A 20,647-nucleotide genomic window follows, 5' to 3' on the forward strand; every position below is an offset into this window, starting at 1 on the left:
TTTAATTTAAAGGGTCGGGGGTGGGTTTTAGGGGGTTTTAGTGTGCCGGTTCACGATTTTAACGATTTTCACGATACTCTAAACACCCAAACGGCGACGATACGATTCCCTCCCCCTCCCAGCCGAAATCGATCGTTAAGACGATCGAGGACACGATTCACATCTCTAATTATTATTATTATTTAAAATGCTTTATATTCCACAACTTCCAAAATGTACAATAAGGTGAATTTTAAAAGCCCGATTAGCACATTAATTAGGGGATGCATGAATATGACAGGCTTGCACACGCCGAGCGGATTTTAAAAGCCGCTTGGATACGTGCATAAATGCCGCAGCGCGCGCATCTCAGAAAATTTCTAAAAGAGACGAGGCATGGGCGTGTTCTGGGCATGGCAAGGGTGTTTTGGGCCATGAAGCTGAGATATGCATGTAAATACTTATACAATCTGATGCACACTGATGCCCCCTGCTGCATAACTTTACTTCTGCTATGGATGCTGTGTAAGTTATAAAATAAAGATAAATAAACAGCTCTGCGGGGATAACTGGGGGAAGTGAAGGCTATTAAACTGGGGAGGATTTGGAAGACCTATCTGGTAAAACTGGAAATGGCATCAGCACGTGCCCCTTTTAAAATACCCCAATTTACATGGTAGAAGCAGCATTTGCATGCGCCTATTTAAAATCTGATGCACATATGTGCGGGCCAGGCTATTTTATAAAAGGCTTTATATATGTGCACTTGTTATAAAAAAGCCATGTCCCTGGGTACAGACTGACAAAAGTGTGTGTCCATGTGTTGGTTTGAAAGTCACCATCAATTTGTCCATGACAGATTACAAAGATACGTACATAATAAAATTGTATTTTAAACTAAAACAACAGATTTCATACACAAAATACATTACATTTCACTCAACCATATGCCTTTTGAATAAAATATGTTTTAAACCCTTGCCTGAATTCCTGCAGATCATTCACTTCCCTAGGCTGAACTGACAAACTATTCCAACTTACTGGTGCCTTAAAAGGAAATACTTGTGCGCATGGGTGGGAGAGCCTTCCCCAGTTCAATGGAGGTTCACTTATTAACCCAGAAAATTGTGAGTGTAATATTCTATTAGGAATATTATAGCACAATTTTTACTTCAAAGCACAGGTTTCTTTACTATATAACAGTTTATGAATTGTCACCACAAGACAAAACTTGGCTCTCCATTTCACTGGCAGCCAGTGCAGATCCTGCAGCACAGCTTGTTGCATGCCCCGGCCGTGCTAGGGCTGCGACCTGCCCTGCTCACCTTCCAGACCCAGCCTTGACTGCTCCCCCGGTCTCTCCTGTGGTCGTAGCTAGCCGTCTGCGCCCTCGGCCTCCTAGACTCCGGACCTGGTTCCCTCCTTCTCTGGAGCTCCACGTTCTTCGTGGCGTGGAGAGGCCCGCGCCACGCCTTCCTGCAGCCGGACCCTAGGCACACGTGCACACAGGGCCAACCTTTAAAGGCGCCGCGGCGGGAAACCGCTCCGCAGTGCCCAGCGATGTTGTCACCTGAGCCCTGCATAAAAGGCAGGGCTCAGTTCTCCATTCCTTGCCTTGGCAAGCGGGTCGACACACTCGTTGTGTACTAGCTTGTCGTTCACGTTCCTGTGCTTGTTCCAGTGTTCCTTGCTCCTGCCTGTTCCAGTGTTCCATCGTCTGTTCCAGAGTCTTGTTCCACGTTCCGCTACCCAGGTAGTACCTTCTCAGACTGATACCCGGTACTGACCTCTGCTTGCCTGACCATGCCTGATCTGATTACCTGGAACTGACCTCTGTTTGCCTGACCACACTTGATCTGATTACCTGGAACTGACCTCTGTTTGTCTGACCACACTTGATCTGATTACCTGGAACTGACCTCTATTTGTCTGACCACACTTGATCTGATAACCTGGAACTGACCCTTGCTTTGGCTGACCATCCTCAGATGGATATCCTGGCTTTGACCTTTTCGCTCCATTCAGACACTCTCTTTGCTTCTCCCATGACCACCAGGCCTGCCTGCTCTGGCGCCGCCTGTGGCCTTCTTCAAGCTAGACCACTAGGCACTGCCTATCCTGCCCAGAGGACCTTCGGTTCCTGCTTTGTACCCGTGGTCTCCGGAGATATCTGTTCCGGTCTAGCTCGCCTGTTCTCCGACAGCCATGCAACTCTTCTCTTGGTGGGCACACTTCTCCGCCATCTCTCTGGGAGACCCCCAGAGGCCCATCTAAGCCCAGGCGGTCCGGGAATCCAAGGGCCCAACCCATGGAGCCCCCGGATCATTATTGTGTGCTCCTCCTCCTGGCGGTGAGCGCCCTCTGGGATCCCCCAGGGGGCTGTACCAAACCTGTGCCAGGCCAAGGGCCCACCTCCAGCGCAACAGGCTGCCAAGGCCATGGACTCGGCAGTCCTCCACCCTGCAGGCTATTCCAGGCCTGGCTACACGTGTCCGGGAGCAGCAGCAATACCTCGACGCATTGGCCGCTTCGATCGAGGAACTACGATCACAAGTCGCAGAGTCCGCTATGGCCAGCCCCGGGTCTCCTGCTAGTAGCGCTTCTTCTACTTCATCACCCTCACGGGCACTGCTGGCCATCCCAGCTCCTTCCCACTTCAATGGGGACCCTCGTCTCTGCCGAGGCTTCATTAACCAGTGCTACATGCAATTTGCGCTACAACCTTCTTTGTTTCCAGATGAAGTGACAAAAATCACTTTTATTCTTTCTTGCTTGGAGGTGAAAGCCCTGGCATTGGCCTCCCCGCTTTGGGAGCGTTCTGATTCCCTCCTACGGCAGCAACCTCACTTCATTTCTACGTTCCGACGCACATTTGATGATCCTGGCCGACAGGTGTTTGCCAGACACAATCTCCTCCACCTCCGCCAGGGGTCCCATTCCATCACTGAATACACTGTGGAATTCTGAACCCTGGCAATGGAACTGGGATGGCAGGAGGACTGCCTGCGGGCACTTTATCTCGATGGACTGTCCCCCGCTCTAAAAGACGAACTAGCAGCCCGAGAGGTTCCTGCGTCATTGGAGGAACTCATCTCATTGGTTGGGCGGATTGACCACTGCCTCCAGGAACGGCATTGGGAGGTTAAAGCCATTCGACGATTGGCTCCGGAACCACCTCCATCCGCTAGCCCTAAATCAAGGGCACCACCAGCGGTTTCTCCACCTAAAGAGGAACCAATGCAGATCAACCACGGTTGTCTTACTCCAGAGGAACGCCTCCGAAGGCTGAAGTCTGGCCTCTGTTTATATTGTGGGGGTTCAGGCCACCTGATCCAGACCTGTCCGGTGTGTCCAGGAAACTCCAAAGCCTAAGCCCGGCAGGGGTTCCGAGCTTGGGCACTATAGTTACAGGCCCTCAATTGTTGCTTCCCTTTTCCCTCGTTAGGGAGCCACATTCATTCTCCACCACCACCCTCGTAGACACGGGGGCTGGTGGGAACTTTATTCTTGAAGACTTGGTTACATTACTTCATATTCCTACTCAACCCCTGGAGGTTCCTCTGCGAATAGCCTCCATTCATGTAGAACCCTTACCTGATTGGATTACCCATCATATTCTAGCCATCCAGATGACCGTAGGGACCTCCATTATGAAGAGCTTACCTTCTTGGTCCTGAAACTGTCAGTACAGCCCGTCGTCCTTGGGCTACCCTGGCTACGATTACACTCCCCACACGTTGACTGGGAGTCGCTCCAGCTCACCGAATGGGGTTCTTGATGCCAAACACGTTGCTTACGACGGGTGTCCACGTCTGTACATGTGTTAACTTCCACGAACCTGCCTGGACTACCGGCGCCTTACGCTGACTACCAGGATGTCTTCTCTGAACAACATGCCGACATCCTACCACCTCTCCGGAAGTATAACTGCTCAATTGACGTGTTACCTGGTACTACGCCTCCCAAGGGAAGAACATACCCACTCTCGCTTCCCGAGACCCAGGCCATGTCGGACTATATCAAGGAAAACCTGGCCAAAGTATTCATCAGGCCTTCCATGTCTCCTGCAGGTGCCGGATTTTTTTGTGTGAAGAAGGATGGCACTTTAAGGCTGTGTATTGACTACCACGGCCTGAACGCAGTTACCTGCAAGGACCGGTACCCGTTTCTGCTCATCAGTGAGCTTTTTGATCAGCTCCAAGGGGCCTGGATTTTTACCAAGTTGGACCTGTGTTGGGCCTATAATTTGGTACGCATTCAGCCTGAAGACATTTGGAAGACGGCGTTCAATACACGAGATGGACACTACAAATACGTAGTGATGCCCTTTAAGAACATGCTCTACTGGGTCACACTATCAAGCCCAGCATCTTGTTTCCAACAGTGGCCAATCCAGGCCTTAAGAACCTGGCAAGTACCCAAAATCTAAGTCTATTTCATGCTACTATTGCTAGTAATAGCAGTGGCTATTTTCTAAGTCAACTTAATTAATAGCAGGTAATGGACTTCTCCTCCAAGAACTTATCCAATCCTTTTTTAAACACAGCTACACTAACTGCACTAACCGCATCCTCTGGCAACAAAATAAACAAGAGTTTAATTGTGCGCTGAGTGAAAAAGAACTTTCTCAGATTAGTTTTAAATGTGCCACATGGGGGGGTCACGTGATGCTGTGAAGGGTAAAGATGCACATTTTCCCTTCTCAGCGCCCTTGCTGAACATCTAGGCCCATCCACCGTCCTTGGATAACTACTTTTACCTTTTGAGCCCCTGCGGTGATTAATAAGGTGTGCTGAGGCATCCCAAGTTGCCATGACTTCGTGTCAGATGAAAAAGGACAGAGAAAAAGTAAAGGACTGGGTGAGGCCTCCTGATGCCCCGACTGAGGGGGAGGAGCAGCCCCCAGATACAGTGTTGCCGGCGAGTCTGGCAGAAATTAAAACGGCGATACAAGAAACAATTAAGCCTGAATTGATTTTAATCTCGTCAAAACTAACGGAGTTGACAGCGTCTTTCCAGACTTTCAAAACCCGTTTTGAAGAGTCTGAGCAGCGGATTTCAGCCCTGCAAGATGGCCAACAATCCATGCAGCAGGATTTCGCAGCGCCAAAATATATCGTAAACAAACAGTCGGAACGCATGGAAGATCTTGAAAATCAATCGCGGAGATCGAATCTCTGTTTCGTTGGCCTGCCCGAGAGCATACTAGACCGTGAGTTACCCCAGTTTCTCGAATTCTGGCTGCCCTCAGCGCTCGGGTTGTCGACAGTGCATGGCCCTTTGCGTATTGAACGCACGCACCGACTAGGCCTGAGGAGGCCGACTGAGACCCGCCCAAGGGTGGTTATTGTAAAGGTGTTGAATTTTATGCACAAAGCCGAGATATTGTCGGTCATCCGAGGGGGCAAACCGCTCCAATACGAAAATCAATAGATCCTTAGATTTCAGGACTTTTCCGCGGCAGTGTCTCAACAGCGCCGGGCCATGGCGCCGATATGTTCGAAGTTGCACGTGCTGGGAGAAAAAGCGACGCTCGTCTATCCGGCCCTGCTTCAGGTACCCACCAGCACGGGGGTGAAATGGTTTATGGACCCGGCCGAGGCATCTAAATTTGCAGAGGAACACACAGCGGCGCCAAAAGTGCCGGCGGCGGTTTCGTAAATACCTGTGAGGAAACAAGGTGAAGATCTGCGGATTGCATCGCTCTCGCCCAGCACACAAACTCGGCGACTTGACAGTCAGCGGGGGACATGATTCAAAGTTGTTTTAATATATTCCTTGATCAGCTCATGTTGCGACCGTTGCTGCTTGACATCTCCACTCCACCCTCCTCACCTCTTTGGCAACTCCCTCTTGCTCAAGTGGAAGGTTGGCTGCCGCGGCGTCCGTCGGTTGTCTTCCTCCGGCGTCCCCGGAGCGGCTCGATGCTGCAATCCGCCATGATTCACGGGGCCTAGGGGCACGCACATGGCGCAGCCCCGACTGATGTACCAGCAATGGCTCGAACTTCAGGGGCGTCCCCCTGAGATGACGTCATCCGTTCCAGATATAAAAGGTCTCTGTAATTGCTAACTGATCGAGTTAGCAAGGAGTTGAAAAGGAGTTGGTTACGGACCAGTTTCGCTCTCTCCAAGCTACTCTGCCTCCTCAGACTTATCAGGGGTACCTGCTCCTCGGGGGCCTCGCTTTCTCTTTGTTTTTCAGGTCAGTCAGGAACTGGTACTCGCTCCTCGAGGGCCCATGTTCCCGGACTGGTTGCTGAATACTTATTCTGCCTGGAAGTCATCGCTGCCTACTACACCAGTGAGTTACTCTATCTCTCTCAGAGCTTTCCCTGGCCTCGCTCCTCGAGGGCCTAACGCATTCCAACACCTGGACTACTTCTAGAGACTATTGTGTGAGTGTTACCATCAAGGTTCTGTTCCTGAACTCTGCATACCCTGCCTGCTCACTGTATTCAGTTTCTCTACAGCTCAGTATCCAGGATCGCTGTTCCAGTACCTGAGGGACTACAGCCCTGCTGGGCACTTCCAGCTCACTACTGCCACCTCTGGTGGTTCAATATACTGTTTAATAAAAGAACTAGTGTGTGTCTGTCTCCATACTCTGAGCCTGACCGGTGGTCCCTCTCGGAATCTTTCCCTGGAGGCGTGGTCATCTGCCACCAGCCCAAGGATCCACCCACAACTACCTCAAACACCAACAGCTCACAGGCACGGATGCCGTGCCAATCATGGCCGTGGAACCTTACAATTGTCAGTGTCCATTCTTCAACGTGGTTTCAAGCATTGCGTCTCATTTGGCTGGTATCTCCCTTTTGCCTGATCTGCCTGGAGCCTCCGAGCAATCTTCCTTGTTGGACTAGCTTCGCTAACCATGGTTATTCTACATGACTTAATGTTTTCTTTACAGTCTTTCTCTTGTTTCATAAGTTATCCTTTACATATTTTATATGATGTAATGTTTTACTATGGGTGGTTGGATGGGTCTGGGTGGGAGGTGGTGGTGGTGGTAGGGGCTGATTAGCTCAGTTGTGACTTCCGGACCTCGTTTGAAGAAAGCTTGGTGGGAGATAGCAGTACAATTGTGTATGGGGGGAAGGTTGGGGAGGGGATGGGGCAGTGGGATGGGATGTTCATGGGGTCAGCTCTTTGGGACTGTGGTTTGGGTTCATATTTTTGGGAACTTTGCTAAAGTCCGCATGCATTGTTGTTTTATTAGATATTTGACGTGGGGGCTCCAGCTGGTAGGACCCTCAGGCTATCATTTCTTTGTCACGGTTTGTCACCTTTCAATTTGGTCCCTATGGGTTACTTAAACTATGTCTAAGCAAAATCTGAGACTGTTCTCATGGAATGTCTGCGGTATTAACTCGCCAGTGAAGAGAACAAAAATTTTGTCAGTGTTAAAGAAGAAAGCGACGGATGTGGTATTCCTCCAGGAGACACATCTCAGTGATGTGGAACATCAAAAGCTGCGTCAGCAATGGGTGGGGGCAGTCCACTTTGCTTCTGCCACAACCCGGTCGGCTGGTGTTGCCATTTTAATACACAAAAATGTTCCTTTTTTTGTTCGACAGGAGATTAAAGATCCGCAGGGGCGATATTTGATACTGGTCGCGGACCTAGACCGAAAGCCTGTTATATTATGTAGCATTTACGCTCCTAACACTCCCCCTATGGAATTTTTTCAAAGGCTCTATCGGTCTCTGCTGCCATATGTTGACCAAGACTTGATCTTAGGGGGCGATTTCAACTCCGTTCGTGACCCTTTTCTGGATAGGGTTAGTGCATATTCTCGAGACATGCCGCCTAGTAAGGGAATTCAGTTTTTGGAAAAGTCCTTGCATTTGTTGGATCCCTGGCGTCTCCTACGCCCCTCAGACAAAACATTTACACATATGTCTAGAGCCCATCCGTCGCAGTCTCACCTAGATTATTTTTTTTATTAGTCATCGACTCTTAGCTCAGGTAGTACATGCGGATATCGACGAGAACATTGTATCAGACCATGCACCAATATTGTTAAAAATGAGCCACTCTGACTCTCCCTCGGAGGGCCGTTGGTGGCGTTACCCCTACTTTTTGGCGGAGGACCCAACATTCCAAGATTACTTACATTCTAAATGGGATGAATATCTTCATTTTAATGGTGCTCACCTGTCTGATCCAGTTTTGTTTTGGTATACTGCAAAGGCGGTGCTGAGGGGAAATACGATTGCCTATTTGGCTCGTCGAAGGAAACCTTTAGACAAACGGTTATTGCCCTTAACTACACAACTTCGACGGGCTCGTCAGGCGTTACAGCAAGCCCCCTCTGCTGCCCATAGGGAAAATTACTTTGCACTCCAGAATGAGACTAACACTCTGATACATCAGAGGGCCAAAAAAGGTTTAGCATATTTTCAATTTCGCCTGTTCCAATATGGAAATAAACCAGGTAGAATGATAGCCAAGCTTGTTAAATCTCAGCAGGCATCCAGACATGTACCGGCACTTTACTCCTCCACGGGAGGACTAGTACGTGATACCCCCTCAATTTTACGCACCTTTCACGACTTCTATTCTTCCCTCTACTCGGCAGAGCGAACTAATTCAACGATCCGCGAGCAGTTTTGTAGTCGAGTGACTATACCATGATTAACGGTGGAACAACATTTTTGGCTGAACAGTCCTGTTTCCGCGGAGGAGGTCCGGTTGGTCATCAAAACTGCTAAGAAGTACAAAGCTCCAGGACCAGACGGCTATATGGCCGAATTTTAAATGCTGGACTCTCTAGTTGGCCCTTTTACTAACACCTTTAATGCGTTGATTAAGCTAGGCTCCTATCCTCAACACATGAACAAAGCTCATATTATATTGATTCCTAAGCCAGGGAAGGACCCCCTGAAACCAGAATCGTACCATCCAATTTCATTGTTAAATGTCGACCAAAAACATTTGGCAAAGATTATGGCGGATCGATTGGCCAATATACGTCCTGGGTTGCTTGGATCTGGTCAAGTGTGGTTTGTTAGTCATCGATATGCCCTAATATTTATACGGTTTTAACAACCATGACCCTGTGCCAACATGAGAGCATACCCCATTTGGTGGTCAGCTTCGATGCAGAAAAAGCGTTTGACCAAGTAGAGTGCAGTTATTTGTTCCAAATCCTTCACTTAGTGGGGATTACTGGCTTTTTTTAATCAGGTGGTTCAGTTGTTATATCATGCACCTCTGGCTACTATAGTGACCAATAATTCTCAATCAGAATCTTTTTCCATCACTAGGGGTACGAGACAGGGTTGTCCCTTGTCCCCTTTGTTATTTGTTTTACAGCTTGAGCCATTATTGTTAACCATTCAAAACACACGCACTATATGCTTTCAGATAGAAACGTTCAAATATGCAGCGTTTGCTGACAACATTTTGGTTTTCTTGACAAACCCCATGCGCTCGCTCCTTGCCCTATTGGAACTTTTTCAAGAATTTGGTTCCTTTGCAGGGTTTAAGTTAAATCATGTTAAGTCAGAGGCTTTGCCGTTTCCCCCTTCCTTAAAGAACACCTGGGGGACTCCTTTTCCGATGTCCTGGGCCACTTCCCAGATTCGGTATTTGGGGATTTTTATCCCTGCTCAACTCCATTTATTGTAACCAGTAATGTAACCCCTCTATTGAAAAAAGCGATGGAGCGGCTCGACACTTGGCGCTCACTTCCTCTTTCTCTGCTGGGCCGGCTTAATTTATTCAAGATGATCATTCTCCCTCAACGGCTTTTCCTATTCCAAAATTTGCCAATTACTCTTAGGGCCTCGGATCGGGGATGATGGAGACCGCTTTGTGTAGATTTCTATGGCAGGGTAAAAAGGCGCGTATACCCCTTCGCTCACTGCAGGCTCGGTGGGGTTAGGGCGGGCTCAGCGTACCGAATCTGCGGCTTTATAACTTAGCAGGTAATCTTAGAATTATTTAAAATTATTATTATTATTTAGAATTATTTAAAAAAAAGTTAAAAACTTGGTTGTTCAACAAAGCATACCAAACCACCCAAAGAATCAAATAAACATCTCCGCCTTCCAATGCAACCTCATGATTAAATGAAAATCATCAACACTATGCTTTTCTAAATTAAGAAAGAACTCATTTATTAATCCTAAACATGATTTTGTTTACTACTAAGCCTAATAACATGTTATGATCCACCTGGTCAAGATGGTGAGATGGACAGTGAAATGCTAAGAGAAATTAGGGAAGCTAACCAAATTGGTAGTGCAGTAATAATGGGAGACTTCAATTACCCCAATATAGACCGGGTAAATGTATCATTGGGTCACGCTAGAGAGATAACGTTCCTGGATGGAATAAATGATAGCTTTATGGAGCAATTGGTTCAGGAACTGACGAGAGAGGGAACATTTTTAGATCTAATTCTCAGTGGAGCACAGGACTTGGTGAGAGAGGTAACGGTGGTGGGTCCGCTTGGCAATAGTTATCATAATATGATCAAATTTGATTTAATGACTGGAAAAGGAACAGTGTGCAAATCCAAGGCTCTCGTGCTAAACTTTCAAAAGGGAAACTTTGATAAAATGAGAAAAATTGTTAGAAAAAAACTGAAAGGAGCAGCTACAAAAGTAAAAAATGTCCAAGAGGCGTGGTCATTGTTAAAAAATATCATTCTAGAAGCACAGTCCAGATGTATTTCACACATTAAGAAAGGTGGAAAGAAGGCAAAACGATTACCGGCATGGTTAAAAGGGGAGGTGAAAGAAGCTATTTTAGCCAAAAGATCTTCATTCAAAAATTGGAAGAAGGATCCAACAGAAGAAAATAGGATAAAGCATAAACATTGGCAAGTTAAATGTAAGACATTGATAAGACAGGCTAAGAGAGAATTTGAAAAGAAGTTGGCTGTAGAGGCAAAAACTCACAGTAAAAACTTTTTAAAATATATCCGAAGCAGAAAGCCTGTGAGGGAGTCAGTTGGCCCGTTAGATGATCGAGGAGTTAAAGGGGCACTTAGAGAAGATAAGGCCATCGCTGAAAGATTAAATGATTTCTTTGCTTCGGTGTTTACTGAAGAAGATGTTGGGGAGGTACCCGTAATGGAGAAGGTTTCCATGGGCAATGATTCAGATGGACTGAATCAAATCACGGTGAACCTAGAAGATGTGGTAGGCCTGATTGACAAACTGAAGAGTAGTAAATCACCCGGACCGGATGGTATACACCCCAGAGTTCTGAAGGAACTAAAAAATGAAATTTCAGACCTATTAGTAAAAATTTGTAACTTATCATTAAAATCATCCATTGTACCTGAAGACTGGAGGATAGCAAATGTAACCCCAATATTTAAAAAGGGCTCCAGGGGCGATCTGGGAAACTACAGACCGGTTAGCCTGACTTCAGTGCCAGGAAAAATAGTGGAAAGTGTTCTAAACATCAAAATCACAGAATATATAAAAAGACATGGTTTAATGGAACAAAGTCAGCATGGCTTTACCCAGGGCAAGTCTTGCCTCACAAATCTGCTTCACTTTTTTGAAGGAGTTAATAAACATGTGGATAAAGGTGAACAGGTAGATATAGTATACTTGGATTTTCAGAAGGTGTTTGACATAGTTCCTCATGAGAGGCTTCTAGGAAAAGTAAAAAGTCATGGGATAGGTGGCGATGTCCTTTCGTGGATTGCAAACTGGCTAAAAGACAGGAAACAAAGAGTAGGATTAAATGGGCAATTTTCTCAGTGGAAGGGAGTGGACAGTGGAGTGCCTCAGGGATCTGCATTGGGACCCTTACTTTTCAATATATTTATAAATGATCTGGAAAGAAATACGACAAGTGAGATAATCAAATTTGCAGATGACACAAAATTGTTCAGAGTAGTTAAATCACAAGCAGATTGTGATAAATTGCAGGAAGACCTTGTGAGACTGGAAAATTGGGCATCCAAATGGCAGATGAAATTTAATGTGGATAAGTGCAAGGTGATGCATATAGGGAAAAATAACCCATGCTATAATTACACAATGTTGGGTTCCATATTAGGTGCTACAACCCAAGAAAGAGATCTAGGTGTCATAGTGGATAACACATTGAAATCGTCGGTACAGTGTGCTGCGGCAGTCAAAAAAGCAAACAGAATGTTGGGAATTATTAGAAAGGGAATGGTGAATAAAACGGAAAATGTCATAATGCCTCTGTATCGCTCCATGGTGAGACCGCACCTTGAATACTGTGTACAATTCTGGTCGCCGCATCTCAAAAAAGATATAATTGCGATGGAGAAGGTTCAGAGAAGAGCTACCAAAATGATAAGGAGAATGGAACAGCTCCCCTATGAGGAAAGACTAAAGAGGTTAGGACTTTTCAGCTTGGAGAAGAGACGACTGAGGGGGAATATGATAGAGGTGTTTAAAATCAAGAGAGGTCTAGAACGGGTAGATGTGAATCGGTTATTTACTCTTTCGGATAGTAGAAAGACTAGGGGGCACTCCATGAAGTTAGCATGGGGCACATTTAAAACTAATCGGAGAAAGTTCTTTTTTACTCAACGCACAATTAAACTCTGGAATTTGTTGCCAGAGGATGTGGTTAGTGCAGTTAGTATAGCTGTGTTTAAAAAAGGATTGGATAAGTTCTTGGAGGAGAAGTCCATTACCTGCTATTAAGTTCACTTAGAGAATAGCCACTGCCATTAGCAATGGTAACATGGAATAGACTTAGTTTTGGGGTACTTGCCAGGTTCTTATGGCCTGGATTGGCCACTGTTGGAAACAGGATGCTGGGCTTGATGGACCCTTGGTCTGACCCAGTATGGCATTTTCTTATGTTCTTAAGGAAAGAATTAGAGAAAAAACAAAGAATAAAGAAATTCTGTAAACTATCCTTTCAATGTACTGGGGAACCGAAGGTGCAACTGCCATCTGCTGGAGTCAGAGAAATACTGAAGGTTTACAGAGGGCGCACCAGTTTATGAGAGAGCGCCCTCTCAGTTTTTGCTCTGACTCTATCTGCTGGAAGGGGAGGAACAACCCACAGTCTGGACTGATCCTGGTACGTACAGGGAAAGTAGGTGATATGGAAGGTGCCCTGAACTATGGTCCACTGAGAAGTCCTTGAACATCATTGTCACTGTGCTGCTTACACTGAGTTTAATCAGCACTATTGTACTGATTGCAGATTTTTTGGCCTTGAACAGGTCAGACTAGTAGAGCATAGAGAAAAAAATGGTTGAATTTGCCTAAATAGATGCAATGTGAAACCACATACCTATCGTCAGTGATCATTTACTGACTGCTCAAAAATATTTCAAATGGAGTAGTTTCTAATAATCTCAGTGCATTTTCTGTATCTAATACTTTTTATAATCTGGCTATTACACTTTGCATGCTGAGGGGCCTGGATGAGGGAAAAATCACTTCTGATGATCACTGTATGGCTTTATTATGCTGTAAACCACTCTGAGTCCAATTTTGGAACAGGGCAGTATATGCATGAAACGAAATATATTACTCAGGTGAGAAAGATACATTAATGGCAGACAACATTATTGATTTTTGTTTGTTACAGGGTGACATAATATTTGTTGAATCCTTTTTGTCTCTCTTTGAATAAAAGGTGTGTTGTCTCATGATTATCTTGTATAATATGATGAAGACTCTTATTGCTTACTTTTTGAAAGTTGTAAAGTTTTTCTTTTTTTTCAAATAAAACAGTAAAAAATAAAACAAAATATTTATTCTGACATTACAAGGGCCAATATATTACCATAAATTAGGATCTCAAAAACAACAGATATTGGTTTCCTCACTGCTTTGTTATATTTATTGCAGATTTTGTAGAATGATCTCCTTCTCTTTGTTAAGTAGTAGTTCACCTTTGTTATTACCTGAATCACAAAGTCCCGGCCTCTGAAGTCAGCTATTGTTCTGGGAAGTCTTGTTCTGCCCCAGACAAACCGCAGGAAGAGAGAGCGTTCCGTATTGGAAAATGATTCCATCACTTCCCAAAACCATTGAATCAAGGAAACAGTGGGTTCAATGCCCTTGTAGGTTGCTACTGATTTCAGTAGATGAAGTGGGATATCTGGGCTACCACAAACCTGAAAAAACATAAAACACCAATGTGACCTCCCAGTTAAATTTTCTATTCTACTTTCTTGTTGTCTAAATATATCTAATAGATAAAACAGAGATAGCAGAAAATGAATGAAGAAAGAAAGGAGGATATATATGATGCAATTTTCATTAATGCATTAACATACCTTATATTTTACAGAAATGTATTTTTAATGAAATATGATTGATTTAACTTATGGCTGTCCCCGTATTTATACATAGCTGTGACTAAACCTAATGGCTAAAAACCAGCTATTTATCAAAAATGATGAATTACGGTAGTTAAACTAACCAGGTGGAACTTAATAATTACCATCGTTTCCAGTTCAAAACCTGTAAAAAGTGAGAGAAGGGGTACAGGGACAACTCGTGCCATTCCTTCACGGACTGCAGCAACTTGTTCATCAAATTCATGTAATCTGCAGAACAAAAAGACAATCAGTTTTCTTAGTTAATTATTTTTGGCAACTTGTACATTCTAGTGTCAAACTACAGTTTCTTAGTTTATATAAAGTGCCTTGTAAAAGTCGTCACACTCTTGTGCGATTTTCACATTCTGCTGTCTAAAAAACACAAATCAAAATGCATTAAATTAGGAATTTGTTTCACTAATCTATACAACATATTCTATACTTCAATCATAAAAGAACAATTATAGACATATTCCAAAAGTATTAAGAATAAAACACTAAAAGGTCTTGACTGTTTTCATAGCAAACTCATATTAGCTCCAGTTCAAAAAAATTGCCTTTACAAGGGGGGTTGTCCTGTGAAGGAGGAGGCAAGGGACTTTGTTTCTGACCGAGGAGAGCTTTTCCATCTGCCGAAAGAGTCTTCTAACAGCTGACTCGCTGACCCGTTGTGCAGGAGGGGGCGTGACGTCACTTCCGCCCTGCAACGAGACGCTGCCAATAAAAACAGGCCTGCTGCGGGTGAGAAACGGGGTTGTCCTGTGAAGGAGGAGGCAAGAGACTTTGTTTCTGACCGAGGAGAGCTTTTCCATCTGCCGAAAGAGTCTTCTAACAGCTGACTCGCTGACCCGTTGTGCAGGAGGGGGCGTGACATCACTTCCACCCTGCAACGAGACGCTGCCAATAAAAACAGGCCTGCTGCGGGTGAGAAACGGGGTTGTCCTGTGAAGGAGGAGGCAAGAGACTTTGTTTCTGACTGAGGAGAGCTTTTCCATCTGCCGAAAGAGTCTTCTAACAGCTGACTCACTGACCCGTTGTGCAGGAGGGGGCGTGACGTCACTTCCGCCCTGCAACGAGACGCTGCCAATAAAAACAGGCCTGCTGCGGGTGAGAAACGGGGTTGTCCTGTGAAGGAGGAGGCAAGAGACTTTGTTTCTGACCGAGGAGAGCTTTTCCATCTGCCGAAAGAGTCTTCTAACAGCTGACTCGCTGACCCGTTGTGCAGGAGGGGGCGTGACGTCACTTCCGCCCTGCAACGAGACGCTGCCAATAAAAACAGGCCTGCTGCGGGTGAGAAACGGGGTTGTCCTGTGAAGGAGGAGGCAAGAGACTTTGTTTCTGACTGAGGAGAGCTTTTCCATCTGCCAAAAGAGTCTTCTAACAGCTGACTCGCTGACCCGTTGTGCAGGAGGGGGCGTGACGTCACTTCCGCCCTGCAACGAGACGCTGCCAATAAAAACAGGCCTGCTGCGGGTGAGAAACGGGGTTGTCCTGTGAAGGAGGAGGCAAGAGACTTTGTTTCTGACCGAGGAGAGCTTTTCCATCTGCCGAAAGAGTCTTCTAACAGCTGACTCGCTGACCCGTTGTGCAGGAGGGGGCGTGACGTCACTTCCGCCCTGCAACGAGACGCTGCCAATAAAAACAAGACTACTGCGGCGCGCAGCTGACGCCGGCGCGCTGCCTAAGCCGCGCGCGCCGAAGGGGCGCACAGCTTTGGCTTGAATTCTCCATATTTTGATCTCGATTTTACTTATCTCCCGCAATATCTCCCGCAAATCAGCCTCCACAGAGAGAACATCTCGACTAAAGGAAGTAGGGTAAGCAGATCTCAATTTTTGCCTGAAATACTTTACTACTTTTGAACTTTATGCCACACACTAAGAGGAAGGGGAAGGTGAGGGATGGAACCTCGACCCCCCGACAGCCTTCCCCAGGTCAGACAAAAATTAAAGAGTTCTACCCCGCGGTGGGAAACTCCCCAGGAGCGTCGGCTGGGTTACTGGCTCAGGAGCAAAAACCAGAACCCCTTGATGAAATATCTTTGAGCCCTGGGGCTCCTGAGACTCCCTCCCCTCCTTCCCATGGAATAACAGCCGGAATGGCTGAACCCATCGGACCAAAGGTGTCTCAGAAGGGAAAAGCGGTCGAGGGAATTCCGTCAGTTATAAACCATGGACAATTTCAGGGTGATAAAGTTCTATCTGCCCTGAAAGAAATTAACATCGGGATATTGAGTGGATCAGGCAGTTCTCTGCAGCTGTCCACGGATGGGAAAAGAAAAACAGATATGGGTGAACCAGAAGTTTTGTCTCAGAGAGCTCCATTGGTTATACCGGAGATTACATTGTCAAAAAAGTCTGATATTGTAACTTTAGATATATTGTGGAATGCTATGTCAGTATTTGAGAAAACAATAATTTCCTTGACTCAATCAATTCAAGGAGTTCAAGACCAATCTACAATTGTAAATCCTGTTGTATTAACCAATACGATTAAGATAAGGGAATTAGATTCTCAGGTAGCACAGATGAAAGAGATTCAGGTAGGCCTAATTCAAGGGGACTCTAGAATAGATAAAAGGATTGAAAGTCTGGAAAACAATCACAGATATAACAATCTGAGATTGATAAATTTCCCTAAATGTAAGCTTGTATCTCCTAAAGAACAATTTAATAAGTATTTACGGGAAGTATTATCTTTCTCCTCATCCAACTTACCTTTCATAATTAAAGCTTATTTTCTTCCTGAAGTGGTTAAAAGAGGAGATAAGGTAGTGATTGGAGAAACATCAAAATCAAATTTAGCGACATCATCCCCTTTGGATGATCTATCAGGGTTCCTTGAGACTTCTCAAGAAGAGCAAATAGAGAAAAGGGGTATATTATTAGTAACATTTTCTGTATCAGAGGAGCGAGATAATGTATTAAAAGTTTTTCTTAAGAACAGGAATAAATTGTATTTGGGAGAAAGGATATGGATTTATCCAGACATTGTTAGGTCGACACAAATACGTAGAAAAAAGTTTTTGAATCTATGTTCTAGAGCCCGTGCATTAGGAGCACAAATATTAATAAAATTTCCGTGTAAATGTATATTAACAATTGATAATCTACGGTATGTATTTATGGAGCCAGAGCAATTAGAAACCTTTTTGATTTCTAAAGAAGTTTTGACCTAATATTTGTGGAAACTCAGGAATTACTATTATTAATCCCACCACTTTCCTTTTTCCTTTTAAGTAATTAGGTGGTGAATATATGCTCTGTTATCTTGAATATGATCTCTCTGATTGCATAGTAAAAATATAAGTATAGCATAAAAATTAAGGTTTAAGTTTGATTAGGTAATTTCTTATAAATGAGAAATGTATGTTATGCCTATGATAAGGTATGTAATCCTTATATGTAATGTTATCGTTGTGAAAAATAATAAAGATATAAATTTAAAAAAAAAATTGCCTTTACAAGGCCCATAATAAGTTAAATAGAACCAAGCTATGTCCTATTACAATAGGTGAGCTGATTCAAAAACTCCTGGATGAATGAAGTGAATCTGAAGCAAAGGTTAAAACAAGTCAAGCAAGGAGCTGCTGAAAGGACTCCAGGATCACATTATGTAAAGGCACAGATTTGGGAAAGACTATAAGAAAGTTTCAGAGTCTTCTGTTTGTGGCGCAGACCTATGTGGACATCAGGGGTAAGAGCTAGAGCACATCACAAATCTGAACTATGGGCTGTTTCTCTTTGCCTTTTAATCATGTAAGATAAACGCATCTGCTTACTATTGCCACAGGAGTGAATCACTCTCCTTTAGGGCTCAGCTGTGCAAGGGTATGAGCACTCTCCTTTAGGGCTCAGCTGTGCAAGGGAATGAGCACGTTATCTCCTTCATCACCCACTACCATAGTGGGTGATGAAGGAGATAACGCTTCGGTTAACACCTTGGAGCTAGGAGACAACTCATGGTGCGAGAGAGTGCACCGTGTGGGGCCTGTGAGAGACCTCAACCCGTGATGGCTAGGATTTTGAATTGGTCACATAAAACTAAGTTTCTCAGAGCATAATGGTAGTTGGAGCAGGTGAGTAGACTTTGGGCACACTGTCAATCAAAAGTGTCAGCCAATCAGCGTTCACTTCCGGTCTATGCCGCAACCATGCCCCACCCCCATCAGCATGAACGGGGTACAGCCCCACCCCTCCCACCCCTGGCCCCACCCAATCCCGCACCTAGCTCCGCCCATCACCCCACCCATGATCTTCCCCAATAGAAGTGGATGGAGTGGCCCCTCCCACCCCCCCCAAACCCACTCCCTATGATGTCATTGGTGGCCCCTCCCATCCCCTGCCCCAAGCCAAACCACCTATGATGTCACAGGTATGGCATCTCTGGAAGTCCAACCCCTCAAAAACACACCCCCTAGAACGTCATCATAAAGGGCCCTGTCGCTTTTTAATCATGACAGAATTAATGGACTCTAGCTGTTTTTAATGATCTCACTGGAAGTACAACAATGACAGAATTAATGGATTCTGACTGTTTTTAATAATCTCACCAGAAGTACAATACAAAACCCAACCTACCCCCCCAAAAATGTGTCCCCTAGAACATCAGCAGAAATGTCCCTGTCGCTTTTTAATGACAGAGCCAGAAGCATGTTTTTCTAGGCCCTCTGTTTTAAAAGTTACTAGCTGTGAAGTGGCAGGAAGCTGTGTCTTATTCTATACATAGAGAAAGGGAGAATCTCCCCCCACCCTTTCCTCCTCCCCTGTTGATACGCATGCCCCAACCGCCCTTATAGAAACATAGAAACATAGAAATGACGGCAGAAGAAGACCAAACGGCCCATCCAGTCTGCCCAGCAAGCTTCACACATTTTTTCTCTCATACTTATCTGTTTCTCTTAGCTCTTGGTTCTATTTACCTTCCACCCCCACCATTGAAATATCTAGCTTGATTAGTTAGGGGTAGTAGGGGTAGTAACCGCCGCAATAAGCAAGCTACACCCATGCTTATTTGTTTTACCCAGACTATGTTATACAGTCCTTATTGGTTGTTTTTCTTCTCCCCTGCTGTTGAAGCAGGGAGCTATGCTGGAAATGCGTGATGTATCAGTCTTCTCCCATGCCGTTGAAGCAGAGAGCCATGCTGGATATGCATCGAAAGTGAAGTATCAGACACATTTGGTTTGGGGTAGTAACCGCCGTAACAAGCCAGCTACTCCCCGCTTTGTGTGCCCTTATCCTGGCAGAGTGAAATCTGAGTAGATGATAATTAACAGCAGGGAGTTGGAAGTTGTGGGACTTCAAAAGTGAATAAAACAAGGATTTAGTTTTCTTTTAAAAAGCAAGCGTCTGTGTTTACAGCCATACAAAAGAGTTATTAAGAACCAGGCGCCATAGGTAGTTTTGCTGGTATAAATCCTCTTTTTCAGGCTGCTAAAACATGTAATCAGACAGTGACCAAAAAACAAGTGGCTGATTGGCTTATAGATCAAGATGCTTATTTGCTACAGAAACCTACTAGGGTACATTTTAAAAGAAACAAAAGATGATGAGTTGCATGCAATGTAATCTGCATGGGCATGCCCAACTTGCACGACCGGATGTAGAAGTAAGCACATGATAGGGGTCACGTGAGAACATAATCTTCAGACAGAAGGGCAGTAGCTGTTCATGAGAAGTTTTAGCTTTGTGATCCTGAAAATAAAATAATGGATGTGTATGAATGGATGTGTATAATGGAAAGCGAGCAGCAGCCAAAACTAAAGAGGTGCCATAAGCGAAGAGGCCTTCTGAAAGATGCTAAAACAGAAGTTGATAGGCCAGTGCAGAAATCATACTCTTGCAGGAAGAGATGCACATATGAAATGACAGAGCCAGAATTTGATGAACTTCTGTTGGGACAAAAGCTTTTTGATTTGTTAATGAAAATGCTATGGACTCTGCAGATATAGAGCTGCACCAAGCCACATTAGAAGCTGAAGCAGATTATTTGCTGGAAAAGCTTGAATGTAAGGTAAGAAAATCTCTTTTTTTTTTCCACATTTAGTCTTCTCACTGTTATGATTATTACAATGTAACATTTCTAACTTTTTGTTATAAGTTACAGTACTCTAGTTGAATATCGGTATATAAAAAACAAATAAATAAATAAAATAAATGATCATTTACAGACTCGCCTGGTGGATATGACAATTCTGTATTAATCTAAACTCCCATTGTTCTTTCTTTGGCACTACCGCCAATGGTGACAACATCATATCCTGGAACTGCGGATCCACAAATGGACCCGCCATTCTACCCATTTCAATTTCTTTATTGACCTTTTGTCACACTATATCCACATGCCTAACTCCGGAAAGGAATTTCCTAGCTTG

The 20,647-nt window shown here is 44.7% G+C and overlaps 1 protein-coding gene across 1 annotated transcript in view; it reads right to left on the reverse strand.

Moving 5' to 3' along the window:
- The window catches only part of LOC115092958 (E3 ubiquitin-protein ligase HERC2-like), a 2,733,734-nt gene that overhangs the window by 13,677 nt on the left and 2,699,410 nt on the right, over positions 1 to 20,647 (reverse strand). Inside the window, 2 exon segments of the mRNA XM_029604466.1 lie at positions 13,852 to 14,064; positions 14,394 to 14,499. Coding sequence (XP_029460326.1) covers positions 13,852 to 14,064; positions 14,394 to 14,499 — 319 coding nt within the window.

Source organism: Rhinatrema bivittatum, chromosome 5 (assembly GCF_901001135.1).
Source record: "Rhinatrema bivittatum chromosome 5, aRhiBiv1.1, whole genome shotgun sequence".
In the NCBI taxonomy this organism is placed as follows: domain Eukaryota; kingdom Metazoa; phylum Chordata; class Amphibia; order Gymnophiona; family Rhinatrematidae; genus Rhinatrema; species Rhinatrema bivittatum.